We start from the raw sequence: 14,493 nt of genomic DNA, 5'->3' as shown, positions 1-14,493 counted from the left end.
CTGACTATACACTAAAGCCAGAGGTTAGAGAAGGTAAAAGTGAGAGGATGCAGCAGGCAGATGATTCATCTAGCCTCGGCTGTGGGAGTCCAGCATCTCCTCCAGACTCAAAAAAAAAAAAGTGTGATTAAGCATAAAGAAACTCAGTCAGCCAACACTTCTGAAAACATACACCGTGTTTATCGTGCAGCCGTCACTGCCTCCACTCTCACTTGAAAGAAAAATCTTTGCTTGCTCTCTAAACCTATCTGATTGCAGCTATTCTGTTTGAGTTCGTAAATAGGCGAACTCTTTTTAGAAGAACCAACCTCTCTTTTTTCCTCCCTCTTTTCGCACAAAAAGCTGGGCTGCTGAAGGCAAAGCCTTGAGGGGAACACACACTCCGGCTCCATCTGCCTGCAACACAAACAGCTCTGCTGCACCGGCTTAACACTGAAATAGACTGTGTGTTTGTTTGAGTATGTGTGTGTGTGTGTGTGTGTGTGTGTGTGTGTGTGTGTGTATGCCATACACAGCTACAGGCTACACACTCAGCTGCAGGGCCACAGTGTACAAACAGAAGAAGAAATACAAAGATGGTGGAACACAAAAAGCATCCACTCAGAGACATTAGCGTTCTAGTGATGAAGAATAAATTTCTCCATCAGTATCAGGACTGGGAATTATCTGACTATATATTACACCATTCTAAAATTTATAAAATCCAGGTGGTTTCTACAAAAGGTAAGCAACAATTCCTGTATCATGAAATAATTTTGGAAGAAACACTTATTCCATGAGATACTAGCACATCACTGCCAGCAATGTTCAAACCTGACTAAGCGAATTATATAGACATAATACTTTAATAATACTATAGAAACTATTACGTTTCTATAGTATTACATTCTGGTGTGAATAAAGAGCTATTAAATAACTTAGGCAAAGACAAGTTTATTTCATTTTTTTATTATTTTTAAATAACACTTCCAGCACAAACATTGTGCTGATAAGATAGGAGTGAATCTGATAAGACAGGAGTGGCGTCTACATCACAGCTATATTGGCAGTACAGGCTGCTCCTTAAACAGGGCATAATCACTTCTAAACCTCAATAAAGAACAAGCTTACACTAAAAAACCTTCACTGTGCTTTGGAATAGTAGTCAAACAGCTTTGAGATGTGAGATAAGCTGAAATACAGCAAATGGCCCCAGGCTTAGTTGCACACACAAACACACTTTTGCCTGAGGTACTCTGGGTAATATCAGATGGATTATTTACACAACTGGCCCATAGATTTCAGATACTGGAGACACACTAGGCACACCAGAAACACAAAGGACCAAACCCACTCCCTGCTTATTCTTCATTTAACCATCAACAAATAGACATTAGTACCTTCAGGCAGTTTGTGTCTAAACAATGGGATAAAGGGTTCAGTTTTATGGAGTCTAGAAATGGGTCTACACTTTAGAACCAGATATAACAATCTTAGAGCATATAAAACAAAGGTGCCAAAAGGACAATTTTGAATATGTTTCTGAATAACCTATTTTCAGAAGCATACATTTAAATTAAATTCTTACTCCAGTAAGAATCAGAATTTTTTTTTGTTCTTGTTTGTTTACAGATATGAGGTGCTGTTTACTAGCTAGAAGACGCATTGTGAATGTAAGAAGCAGTTTACACCATGACTGCATTTCTGCTTTGTAACTAGTGTTTCAAAGACCATCTCAAATCAGTGAATTCACTCAGCTAGTGTTTCTTACATCATAAGTCTAAGAAACCAGGAATCAATCCCGTTAACTGGCAGAGCTGGTCTTTCATGCTGCAGATGAAGTGGTGGAAAGGTGGGCAGATCTGGAGGTAGAGACTAATTGCATGTCCACTGAATGGTTCCGTATGGACTCAAATACAGTGATGCTATGAGAGTTCTTTTGCCATGTCTCTAAAACACCATTTAGGGACCAAATTTGTTTGTCTATGTTGGCATGTGCTGATAATCAAAAAAATAAATAAATAAATAAAAAAAAGAAAAAGAAACATCTCCATAATCAAGATCATAAGATGCAACTTAACTAAAATATTTCAAAAATAAAACTGTAGAAGAAAAAGCATTAAGTAAGTAATGGGTTGGGTTCAGGGTAACATTTTCGCAGGCCGACCAAATGTACACAAAGTCAGCTTTACGCTGTGGTCCACACTTAGGAAAGTCATATATTATATTATTAATAACTAATATTTTATATTATTAAATAAATAATATTTTTAAATGGATATAAGCCTATGCTTTTGTAAAATATAATCTAATGACAAGTAAGTTTTTAGGTTGCTTGAGGGTTTTCTTGAACCCTTTTGGGCTCATTAATTTTTTAAGTGTGAACCGTGGGAATGAAATGAAGACCCTGTGAGCTGCTCTTCTTCCTGAAGTAAGAGAGTGTCGCTCACACTGTTCAGATGGATGACTACAATGAGTAGCATGAACAAAACTGAAGGGCTGAGAGGGGAAGGATAGAGAGACAGAGCTAGAGAGAGAGAAAAAGAGAGCGAGCGTGAGATTGCGAGGAAGAAAGTGACGTGGTAGAGTGTGACTTGGATTTAATATTTTATAATCGCCTGAGGGATATTTCACAGATCAATGTGAGACTGTACCCAAGTCTGTGCCACAGAGAAAGCCAAACAGCGAGAAAGAGCAAAGGAAAGATGGAGGGGGAAAGAGAGAGGGAGAGATAGAAAGTAATAAAGATATAATGACAGAAAGAGCAAAGAGTAAAGGCAAAGACAGAAAAAAGACAACGGAAAGTGCAAAAGAGAGCGTGTAAATGAAAAAGATCTGTTCTGGAGTTCTCTCGATATCCTCGGTCTACTTAAGCCAAGTGTGTGTGCAGTGCTGGGTGAAATACACCCTGCTCTGGCTGCGGGGCCTCGGGGCCATGCTGCAGGCACACATTACCTCTTTTAATGGGCTTCTATTTCAGCTGCAGAAAGGAAGCCAATAACCTCTCAACACTAATGGATTAGTCCACATGTACACAAGGTCTGTAGCTAATATTACTCTGACTATAGGCCTTCCCCATGGATCAAAGACTGGAGAAATAGGCCAAGCGAACGTGATTAAAGCTGCCGTTGATGAGTGGATGATTGTTGCATCTCACATTTATGTGAGTTTTTGTCTGAGTGTAAATAAATGCACCTCAAAATGTGGATCAAAACGGTTCTTGGGAAACACTAACCTCTGTGCTGCAGAGAAACCTGAGAAATCTGTGCGCTTTCTCTGCAGACTTTTCATATTCAACTAAAAAACATCCCATTACACATCATTGTCCTTCCATGCCCATGAACAGATAAATTTACTTTTTTGTGTTTAATTAGGTCAGATTAACAAGGGAGGTAATTAATTTCTCAGATGGGCATCTTCAAAGTGCCAAAAGCCCGACTTTGCTGCTGGGGCTGAAGGCGTTCTCATTGATGTGGGCAAAAGATGTGAGGGGCATCATTAAAGTAGAACCTGTATACTTGTATCCTCAAAACACATTCCACAATGGCATGCAAGTAAAAGCCACATCTTGAAGATCTGAGACAGACAGCTTGAATAGACCTACTTCATGCATGTGAAAGACCTGGAAGCAAAACATGAACGAGACTAAAGGGAAAAAGAGCAGGGACAGGCACTTAACGCAGGCGCTACAGTGATATTTGAATATTCTCATTTTTATGAGAAAATTTTTATTTTAGAAAATAATTAGTATTGTTGCTATAAATGCAAAACACTTTTTTTGCCATAGTGTATTGCATGCAACATCTGTTTCACAGGATTAACAATGATTTTGTATCACTGTGTTTATATATTATAGGGGTTTTATATCACTTACACTTTTAGAATCAGCAAATATTCTCCCAGCATGCACTGCACAAAATACCATACAATCACTGGGAATCCCTGTGGTGTCCAACAATTTAGACTACTGGCCCATTAACTAATTTATAGCTTTAGGTTTATCACTCTTTCAGGCTAAAATGAAGCCAAACTGAGTTAAGACAGGAACACCAGGTAGCTATTTTGATTAGCTTTTAGCTTGTTTTCCTTCACATCTGACAAGTACATCCAAACAGGTTGTATGACTGCAATACGATAAAGTAAAGTCACAATAGTAACATTAGATAACAAATAATTAGTTAGTGAAATAATAATAAAAATAAGCCCATAGCATATCTTTAAGTTACACCTTCACAAAGTGTTTTTCTAGTCTACACTGAACAACATCTCTATAAAGATATACATATTTTAAAATACTTACATAAACAAATTCTTATCATTCTCGTTCCTAGCTACATGTTGAGAGGGCTTCATAAGCATGTGGCTTTATGACAGCAGGCCTGGATTTCCTAGTGTTCCTTCTTGAGTCATTTAAGTGTCTGAACAAACTGACAACACTGTCAACACAAGTGGTAGGCCTGATTATGAACACTCTGCGTTGAAATGCTGAACATACCATGATCAAACAATGCTGTCTCCATGTAGGCAGTGTGACATGTCCCGGTTTAAGTGGAAGTTGTTGCAGAGATGATGTTTAGGGGAAAAACAACATTACATTCACAGAGAGTGAGGCTAGCCTCCTCCTCATAGCTTCAGTAGCCTGAGGTCACACACAGGCAATCTCTGGCATTAAGTTATTCCACTCAGCCCATGCAAACTGATAACACACTCCTCATGATCCGTCTTATCATGTCAAAACACATGCAGATAACTCGCAGATTACACTCACACACATACATACATACGTGCGCACACATACATACAACACTCAGCATCGTACCACTCAAACAGGGAAATGTCAATCAGCAGACGGGATCAGTCAAATGTGGTGTCTCAGAGAGTTTGATGGTAATTACTTCCTCCATTTCACTAACTACAAGGTAACACCAGCTACACATTGTAAAGTAGTGGAGCTACCACGAGTCTGACTTTCATACTTGTGACAGAACTCTGTCAACACACTGCACAAGCACATTAGGGAGTGATGAAAGGACAAGACATCTTCATCTACATGAGAATAGAATTCAGTCATAATAGTTGCCTCCTTGTTAAGAAATCTGGGTTCCCAGATTCTACTTCTGTAGACATGAACTGGAGTTGTGATGTTAATGAAACTAGCAAGGACTAAAAGTCTAAGTCCACCATACACTCAAGAAAACAGCTCAAGTCAGTGGGAAGTGAAGAGTATGTTCAAAGAAATAATCTGTAGGTGGGTTTCCATCCAAAACGTTCACATATGTTTTCTGTAATAAATACATATAATCAGGAAAAAAAAAAAGCAAAACAAGTCCTGTTTCCAACCAATGCCCTTTGGTAATAAACTTTAGATGATCAGGAATTGTATTGAAATGAGGGAGAGGAGGAGATCTGAGTTGGTCATTTATATCAAAATTATTATAAAATATCAAAACTATATTAAAAAGCTTGATTAAATTTTTTTTGGTAGGGCACCTGTGTCATTACTTTGGCAAAGAGCTTGTTTTAAATGTTTTGAGTGCAAAGTATAATGCTGTGTGGTCTCTGACTTTTGTGCAGTACTGTATGTGTGTCTACTCTACTCCACACGTGCACTAAAATAAGGTGGTAGAGTGAGAACAGAGTGGTAAAGTGTGGAGGGGAGAGAAGAAGAAGGAGAGTCTGCAGCACTGAAAATGGTCCACCACCCAAATAATACATACTCTGTGGTGGCCCCGTCCACTAAGGAACCGGCGGAAAGTGGCTGTTACCCAAATATGCAGAGCAACAGATAAACTTCAATCTGTAATTATAGAATTACAGAGGGCACCAGACAAAGTTAACAATGAGCGTAAAAACAAGAAGCTAAATTGAATGCCATTGGTGATTAGTGTATTTGTATAGTAAATAAAAAAAAAAAGACAACTGCAGGTTATATTAAAGTATACACAAAAACAGCATATAAGCAAGTCTGTTTGTTAATTTCTTTTAATAACAGCTCAGTTTAATTGAGTTATGACTTAACTGCGCAGTTCGCATAATGCTAAGTGGTGAGGATATATACAGTGGATCCTCTGCTAACGAACGCCTATACTAACGAATTTTCCCAGATACGAACCGGGCATTTGAATATTTTTTGCCTCCACCAACGAACCATGACTCTAGAAACGAACCCGAGCATGAAATGGCCACTGACCCCAATAGGCGAGTCTCCCAGCGCGCCTAGACTTGAGTGAGCTTTTAAGATTAGCAAATTGTAGCTTTAGCAATTTATCATTAGTGTAAAGAGCAGATATCGAAATTCCCCCCACCTCCCGTCATACAGCCAGTGCCTGGGTTTCTCCCCCAGCCAGTCGTCACGTCTTCAAGGTAGCGATGTGTAACCACTTAAAACTATTTCTTTTTTATTACTGTTACCACTGTATTTCTTTTTTATTTTTAGTAATGCTACATGTACATTTTTTTTTATTAATTTGAAAGTTTTGCAAAAAGGGTGCCTTTCGGGGGGTGGGGGGGGTTCCACTTACGAACCGGGTCACGGAACAGATCAAATCCGTAGGTAGATATATATACACACACATACATATATATATATATATATACATACATACACACACACACACACAACAACTTCTTAGATCTCCTTTTCTCACATGCCGAAAACTTTTATATTAATAGCATATTGTAATAACATATTGTTGCTAGGTAAATGATGAACTAGCTTCTGGTCTGCTGGCATTAATCAGCACCTGTTCACACACACACACTGCAAGCTGAGTTTCTCCAAGCACACATAATGAAATGATGTGTGCATAAAGCTAAACATGTTCTGGTTTAAAGTAAAAAAAAAAAAAATAAGAGAAGAGGGAGATTCTGGGCGTCAGCATTCTTGAACCTTTCAGTGTGAAAGTCAAAGTGTGCCAAAGAGTGAACAAAAGCCCTCCCAAACCACATATTAAAAAGGTGTGAACAAGCAACAAGTATTGTAGCCCAAAGTTCACTGTATATTGTAACAGCAGTCAAGCATGCTGAGAAAAACACATGCACAGGCTTCCAAACCCCAGACTGGTAACATTTTAAACTCCAGCCCAGTGCTAAAAGGCCAGCTTTGGTGCAGCTCATTACTGGCTCCACATTTCAGTCTGCCTTTGGTATTCCATGCCTGTCCCTTCCCCCACTCCCGTCTCCCTCGCCCCAGGCTCATCTGGCAGAAGGGGAGGTTTTAATTGTGGCTATAGAACTCGGCGCGGTTTTTTGCCTGTGAGCGAGCCCTTGCTTCAGTGGGTGAGAGAGCTTGCTTTAGTGATATTGGGTGCAGTCCATCCCTCCAGGCTGCTTTTAATGGCTCCTCTCCCCCTCTCTTTCATAGCCGGCCTCAGATAGTTTTCCATGTGATGCCTTGTTAATTCTGCTGCAGGGAAGGGCAAGCGTATCTCTCTCCCTCTCTCACACTCACTCTGTACCTCATTTCTTCGTTCTCGCACTCAATCTCTTTAATTTTTTTTCCTCCCTGCCTTTCTTTGTACCAGCGTTTCTTGATCATCTATGCTGACTTAGTCAAAGTTAATGGCAAAATGCAGCACTTGCAAGATGCATGTACTCCAAAAAAAATTATACATACAAAATATAAACTCTGTCAGTGTGCACCAAGGACTATTACCCTACAGTCATTAAAGATTCAATTGTGAGATGGATGTGTGTACCAGATGACGTGTTCAGTTGAATCCTCCACCCTTCTTTTTTCTGTCACTCCCTATTTTTTCTATGTTCAGTCTGGTTTCTGTACCCTCAATTCTTCCCCACCACAGCCCCCCGGGCTTTCGAAGTGGAAAGGACATGTTAAAATGCAGCGGACAGCTCAACTCTGACCCTGTGCTCAGAGCTCCCTCAGGCTCAGTCTGGTATGCAGGCCCGTGGGTGTGCGGCAGCCTTTATTAAAGCTGGCCCTAGAACTCACCCCTGAGGAACTCCCTCATCACCTGCTTGGTGACTGACTAATCCAGCCTCAGGCTCTGCTAGAGGCCTTGCCTACAGCTCCAACGGTTCGTCAAGTCTGAGACAGCAGCTCTGGTCCTGACTGGCAATCAGATAGAAAGCACCTAGGGGGCTTGAGACCTAAACAAAGGGTGCCTAAATATGGACAACCTTTCCCTAAACAAACACTACTACACCAGCATAAGAGGATTTTGTCTCAGTGTCCAAGCTACTGTCCTCTATGTATCATCAGACTCAGCATTGCTATGACACTATAGGAGAGCCCTAACAGGCTGCTAAAGGGGAGCTAGGATTGTGGGGCTTTTTTTTTTGTTTGCTGTCAGGAAGCAGGGTCAGAATTAAAATTGGAGCCTTCGTAGCATAGCTGACTAGCTGGCAGGCCGACTCGCGCTCCAGGCCTTACTGGCCCTCAGGCGCATTACTGCGGAGATGAAATATCTGACTGGCCCCTTCAGAGTAGGCCCAGCTACAGGCCCTGAGGCCAGCGCTGACCCCTTTAGAAAAGTCACATTCACTTTACTCCACAGGGAGGGAGGGGGGGAGAGACAGGGGGAGAGGGAGGGGGGAAACAGGACTGCCAAAGGCACTATAGAGGCGGATGTGAAAGACTGAAATGTGGGGAGGCGAAAATGAGAAAGATCGGCTCGTTGCCTTCACTTCAGATGTGTGCAATAAAACCTTTTTCCCCGTGACATTCTGAAAGACTGAGTGAAACAGCTTGTAAAGGAGGGAGGGAAAAAAAAAAAGATCAGTATTGTAGGTACAGTTTTCTACAACTATATTAGTGTATCTCCCCTTTATTTAAACGTTGGAATCTTGTGAACAGATGAAGATAAAGCACAGTGAAAGAGGTCAGCAGTGCATTCAGGAAGCAGAAGTAATGCTTTTATTTGGTTATTTATGCTCTTTATACTGGGGACATTTAGAGCCACACACAGCAGCAGATCGCATCAAAGCATGCAATGCAGAGATCTAACTCATGTGGCAGGTCATTCAACTGCAGTCACTTCTTTCTGTGGTGATATTATTTATGCATGGTACATTAAGAGGAACATTTCTAGCAGGAGAGTTCTCCTTAACCAGTTTGCAAGCATATGCTAGCTCTAACTGAATAAATGTGTGTTGTAATACATTAGTGTTTTGGAAAAAATATTAAATGTTGCTTCTACTATTTTGCTGTAGAGCACATTATTAAACTAATACAGTTCACATAAATACTTTTAAAAAAAATTAAAAGTAAAAAAAAAATTAAATAATATATATTTTTTACTTGTATTCAATGACCAAACTGTTCCTCTACTGTGACTTCAGTTTTCAGAGTTGTTTGGGACTAGTTACAGTTGCTAAGCTATGATTGGACATTTAGTACTTAGGACAGAGATTAGTGGGATGTTTTACTGGGAAATGTATCAGAGCAACAGGAAAAAATGAAAATTGCTTTTAAAAATACAGATGAATGAAAAATAAAAAGTGCTTAGATATTGAGTGAAAGACCTGATGCAAGTCACATTATTTTAAACAAGTGTTTAAGTGTTTCCAGAAGACCAACAAGCTTACCTCCCCAGAAGCAGAGGCCCCAGCATCCAGCTTGCGTTTTTTGCGTGGTCCTATTGCAGCCAGGGCTGTGAGGTTGGCATCTCTCTGCCTCATCTGGGCCAACTCCTGCTGCTGCATCTGTTGGGCAAAAAGAAAAAAAAGTTATAAAGTTATAATAAAACACTTAAATCTCCAACTTTCTTACACACACACACACACCATAGTAGTAGTAGTAGTAGTAGTAACAGACTAAAAATATGAGAAAAGTGCTTAAAAAGAAAATTTGGTCCTCAGATGAAAGGGCGGTGTGGAATTATCATTTTGAGCAACTCAAACATGGCGCAACTGTTTCAGTAAAATGCATTTCTGCAACCCTTTCATAACATCAGCTCCAACTTCAACCTGTAAATGAAAATGCGAATGTTCGGCAGCACCAGACAGAGTTTCAATCCGTTTGCAAAACCTAACTCAAAGCTTTTTCCCTATCTCAGTACTTAATTCAATTTCTTTCCATAAGGGTAGGGAGTGAGGGAGAGTGAGCGAGCAGGCGAGTGAGAGAGAAGTTTCAAAAGCACAGCCTGCAGGTAAAGTCATCTCGCCCTAGCAGGCAATGACAGAGGCAGCCATGCCAGGAGGGGAGGGGTGTGTGTGTGTGTGTCTGTGTGTGTGCCGTTCTTCTACATTCACCTCTCTTCACCCTCACACTACAGTAGCCACATTACACAGTTAAAACTGTCTTACACAAGCTTGTTAAACACTGCATCCATTGAGATACAATAGAATCTGAATAGAATTCAAAGGAACAGATCAGACAACAATGCCAATAATTCTAATAACAAATACAAGCAGAGAGCATAAAGCTTAGATATAAATTTTATAATTTCATACAAACAAAACTGACTTTAACTGATGGCTACTAGCTTCAAATTGTTGATGGCCACATTCAAAAAAGTCTTTTTTTTTCCATGCTGGATCCATAAATTCATAAAATCCTAACCACTGCTTTGATATACATTCTGAAAACGTAGTCCACTAAAATGTCAAATATTTAATTAATTACTTATTACAACCAAAAAGGTAATCTTATTCATGAAGTTATTCCTTAAAAACCCACCTATATCGTGTTCAAATTCAGTATTTCGTACACAGTAGGAAATGGCCAATGTTATGATGGTTTAATTATGAAAATCTAAAATTTAAAGAAAAATAAAAAATGAAAATCTAAAAAAAATCTCAATTCTTTGGTCAGTTCAAAGACAAACATAGTTGCAGAGCACTTCATGGAAAGCAGATATACTTTGTCTGAATTTTTGCTATTTTGGCATTGAAAGAAGTACCTATTTCTTTAGCATCAAAGGCAAAATTAACAGACATCACAAATGGAAAGGAAAACCTTCATATACACCTGACTGACACACTGCACCTGTCTCTACCCAACAGACTGAACAGCTGTCACAGCAACTTTCTTTCCATGTGTTTTCTCTCTTATGTTCTCAAAAGGTGACCTGTTTTAGTTGTTGATATTTGTCACCTGTATGGCTACTTTGAAAGTTGATGAGCATGACTTGATACTTTTACCTTTCATCTGATGAAGGCAGCGTAGGCCAAAGCATCATGACACTTAAAGCAGTAGGTTAATGAAGGGATTTTGAAAAGGGTGAGGGAGACATTTTAAAATCCTGGAATCAAGTCACTAGAATTTATAACAAAGTTAGACTCAGAGTAAACTATTTTAATATAACTTCTGAATGAATGTCAAGTCTGGCCTGCTCATGTGAGGTTAGGACTTTCTTGGTTCCAGAGTAGTGTAATAAGATGCTTTTACATCACCACAAACTTTCAGATAATTCACATGAAATGAATTAGTACCTCCTAGAATTTCAGATCAAAATAATTAAGACAGGGGAAACTGTGTTCATGTAGGTGTGCATTACATAGAAAAGCTTTATCCTAATTTCTTAATATATATAATATGGGAAAATGAATATTACCTTAGTGTAATTCCCACTGACACATTATAAATACATCACATTAGCAGTAGAACAAAAATTTATTTGTTCTCTTTGGGTCTCCTTGGCTAATAATGTTCCATGCATGGTGTCAACCCTGTTTTTTCATAAGAGACAATCAACATTCTCCAGCACTACAGGGTGTGGAATCATGTATGTTGATTTTTCATTTCAATTTCAAACTGACATGGCCACGACTGTGAGGAGCTTAGAGAGAGAGGTAAAGAATTGATTATACAAACACTAAACATTACAATTTTGAGACGACAATTTTAAAAGATTTGCTTTAAATCACAATTTCTTTGGCAATTAATGGAAGAGGAGAATTAGCTACATTGCACACAAAACTGAAGACATTTTGGCAACAACTATTCTCCAAAACATACCTTGTCTAAATATTTGCACCCTTCTGACTTGTACACAGACTGTGGTGTGGTGAAGAAAGAAAATTGACAAAAAGCTAATTCAAGGCAACGTTTACATGCTAATTAAGTCAGGGTTATGCTAATCTGAAGGGAAGTCATGCACATTGCATGTACACGCATGGTTACCCTGGAGAAACCAGGCAACACGCGCACGCACACACACGTGCATGAGTATATGTGTGACTTTCTAACACACACACACACACACACACACACACACGTCAGTGGCCTGGTGGCTGAACTTTGAGCTGACTCTGACAGCTCCGGTGAAGATGACCGCAGGCCACAGAGGACAGTGAGGGAACAATGCGGGAGAATCGTCTGCACACGACTCTATTAGAGCTAAACAGAAGGTTCTGGAAGCAGAGAGACTGCTTGGTGTCGGCACAGATCTCCTCAGCGCCCGCAGCCACAGCGGTGCCTCGCTTTCATATTCATTTATTTGATGAGGAGTGAAAGAGGAACCTAGTTACGCCATCTGTAATCCAGCACTCCACACTAACCCCACCTCCACCCCATCCCACTCTAATGACTGAGCTCCATCACACACCTCAAACTCTATTCCATCCTCACTCTGTTTAAACAGCAGTTTCCGATTTTCATCATTTGAAATGTGATCACAGATAGAATTTAATAGTAATAATTGATGACGTTTTTGTTCAAATTTAGAGTAACGTTAAGACAAAATAAATAAATAAATAAATAAAAGAAAACAGAAGACAGAACAGAAAATTACACAAAACAGACATGGGGGTGAGACACAGAGAGAGAGAGAGAGCGAGAGAGACAGAGTGCAAGAGAGAGAGAGAGCGAGAGAGAAATAAACAGAGAGAGAGAGGAAGGAAGAAAAACAGAAATACAGACAGGGATATCCACAGATACAGGAATAGACAGAGAAAGTTGGGCAGAGAAAGAGAGAGATGAATACACACTGATGGATAAAAATGAACAGCTACAGAAAGAGAGACAGACAGAACAGGTTGGCAACAATAGATGAACTCAGACAAACAAACAGAGGTATAGACATAGTAGACAAAGCAATAGACAGACACAGACATAGTGATACAGACTGATAGAGACAGATACAGATAGAAGAGAGGCCAGCCAAGAAAGAGAGAGCAAGAAAAGGAGCGGGAGAGAGACAGAGAGAGAGAGATTGAGAGAGAAATGCTTGTAATCTCTAATCATTTCCAAAAGGTCAGTGGAGGGAGAGAGCGATGCCTGCAGCAGTGCTCTCTCCATCCCTATTGATCCTTATCTGCTGTCCAGCTCCACAATGACTGGCCCCAGAGCTAAAGCTTAATAAACGCGCAGGAGAGCGCTGAACGCAGCACTTCAATTAGGGGAAGCTTATTGAAGTCAAGGACACGAAACTAAGAGCTACGTAACCGACGGCAACGCCAGCATCAGTACGAGATTGCTGGATATGTTGCAGCTGCAGAGATATTAACATGTGGAAGACATGGCTCCAGGGCGTTGTTCTCCCTTGCTGCCTGTAGGAGGCGCAAGAGTCTGTCACCATCTGAACAGCAAGGTGACTCCTAAACGAGTTTAAACACCACACAAAAGAAGTTAAATAAAAGAAGTTAAAGAAGTTAGTGCAGGGGAATAATTTCTGGTACTGTTTTGAGTCCTTTATCGATTTTACCACCCTCCTTACTTTGTTTCCAGTTGTACAAGAACCACTAGGTAGATACAACCCCAATAAATGCATTACGCCCAGCATGATGCCATGTTCTGATGACTGTTGGGCAATATATACATCATATGAGGACCAGAATGAAACATTGTATCATTTTCTGGTTTGGTCTGGACAAAGGAATCCAAACTACAAATCTGGATTTGTAAAAAAACACATTCTAATGTGTGTTTATATGTGTTTTTCCCCCCTTTGCAGCTGTAACAGCTTCCACTATTCTGGAAAAGCTTGGTACAAGTGTTTCTGTTGAAATTTGTACACATTCATCCAGAATATATGTGAGGTCAGACACTCGTAAAATGAGAGGGCCTGGAGCGCAATCTTCATTCTAGTTATGGGTTGAGGTAATGGCTCTGTTGAGGTCAGGGCTTTGTGCAGGCCAGTCAAGTTCTTTCACACTAAACTCACTCAACAATGTCTTTATGGACCTTGCTTTATGCACTGGGGCACAGTCTTGCTGGAACAGAAAAGAGCCTTCCCCAAACTGCTTTCTGTTTGGTGATAAGCTGCTTGAACATGGAAGCCCATGCCACAAAGGTCCCTGCAGACCCTCCAGAGAAGGTCAGGAACTCTACGGTTATTGAGTCAGCATAGCATTGGTGACTATTAGACACTATGCCTCAGCACTTAGCAATCATAACTTTACATGGTCTGCCACTTTGTGGCTGAGTTGCTGTGGTTGCTAAACACATCCACTTTCCCTAAAACCACTCACAGTCAATATACAGATAAAGGAATATTTATTGCAACATCTGCAATGTTTTTCTTTTTTGCATGGCTCTGGGCTTGATTGTATACAAGCAACAATGGGACTGAATGAAACAACTAAATTCAATGAGTATGAGCTGTGTCCAAA

At 40.0% G+C, this 14,493-nt stretch overlaps 1 protein-coding gene across 2 annotated transcripts in view; it reads right to left on the bottom strand.

Annotated features, from left to right (window-relative positions):
• si:dkey-219c3.2 (transcription initiation factor TFIID subunit 4) overlaps nucleotides 1-14,493 on the bottom strand; it is a 42,138-nt gene that overhangs the window by 9,039 nt on the left and 18,606 nt on the right. For both annotated transcript variants that reach the window (XM_066649896.1, XM_066649897.1), the window contains exon 14: nucleotides 9,526-9,642. In XM_066649896.1, the coding sequence (XP_066505993.1) occupies nucleotides 9,526-9,642 (117 nt within the window). The remainder of the gene's footprint in view (nucleotides 1-9,525; nucleotides 9,643-14,493) is intronic.

Source organism: Hoplias malabaricus, chromosome 17 (genome assembly GCF_029633855.1).
Source record: "Hoplias malabaricus isolate fHopMal1 chromosome 17, fHopMal1.hap1, whole genome shotgun sequence".
Taxonomy (NCBI): domain Eukaryota; kingdom Metazoa; phylum Chordata; class Actinopteri; order Characiformes; family Erythrinidae; genus Hoplias; species Hoplias malabaricus.
This window is presented reverse-complemented; position numbering and strand designations above follow the sequence as displayed.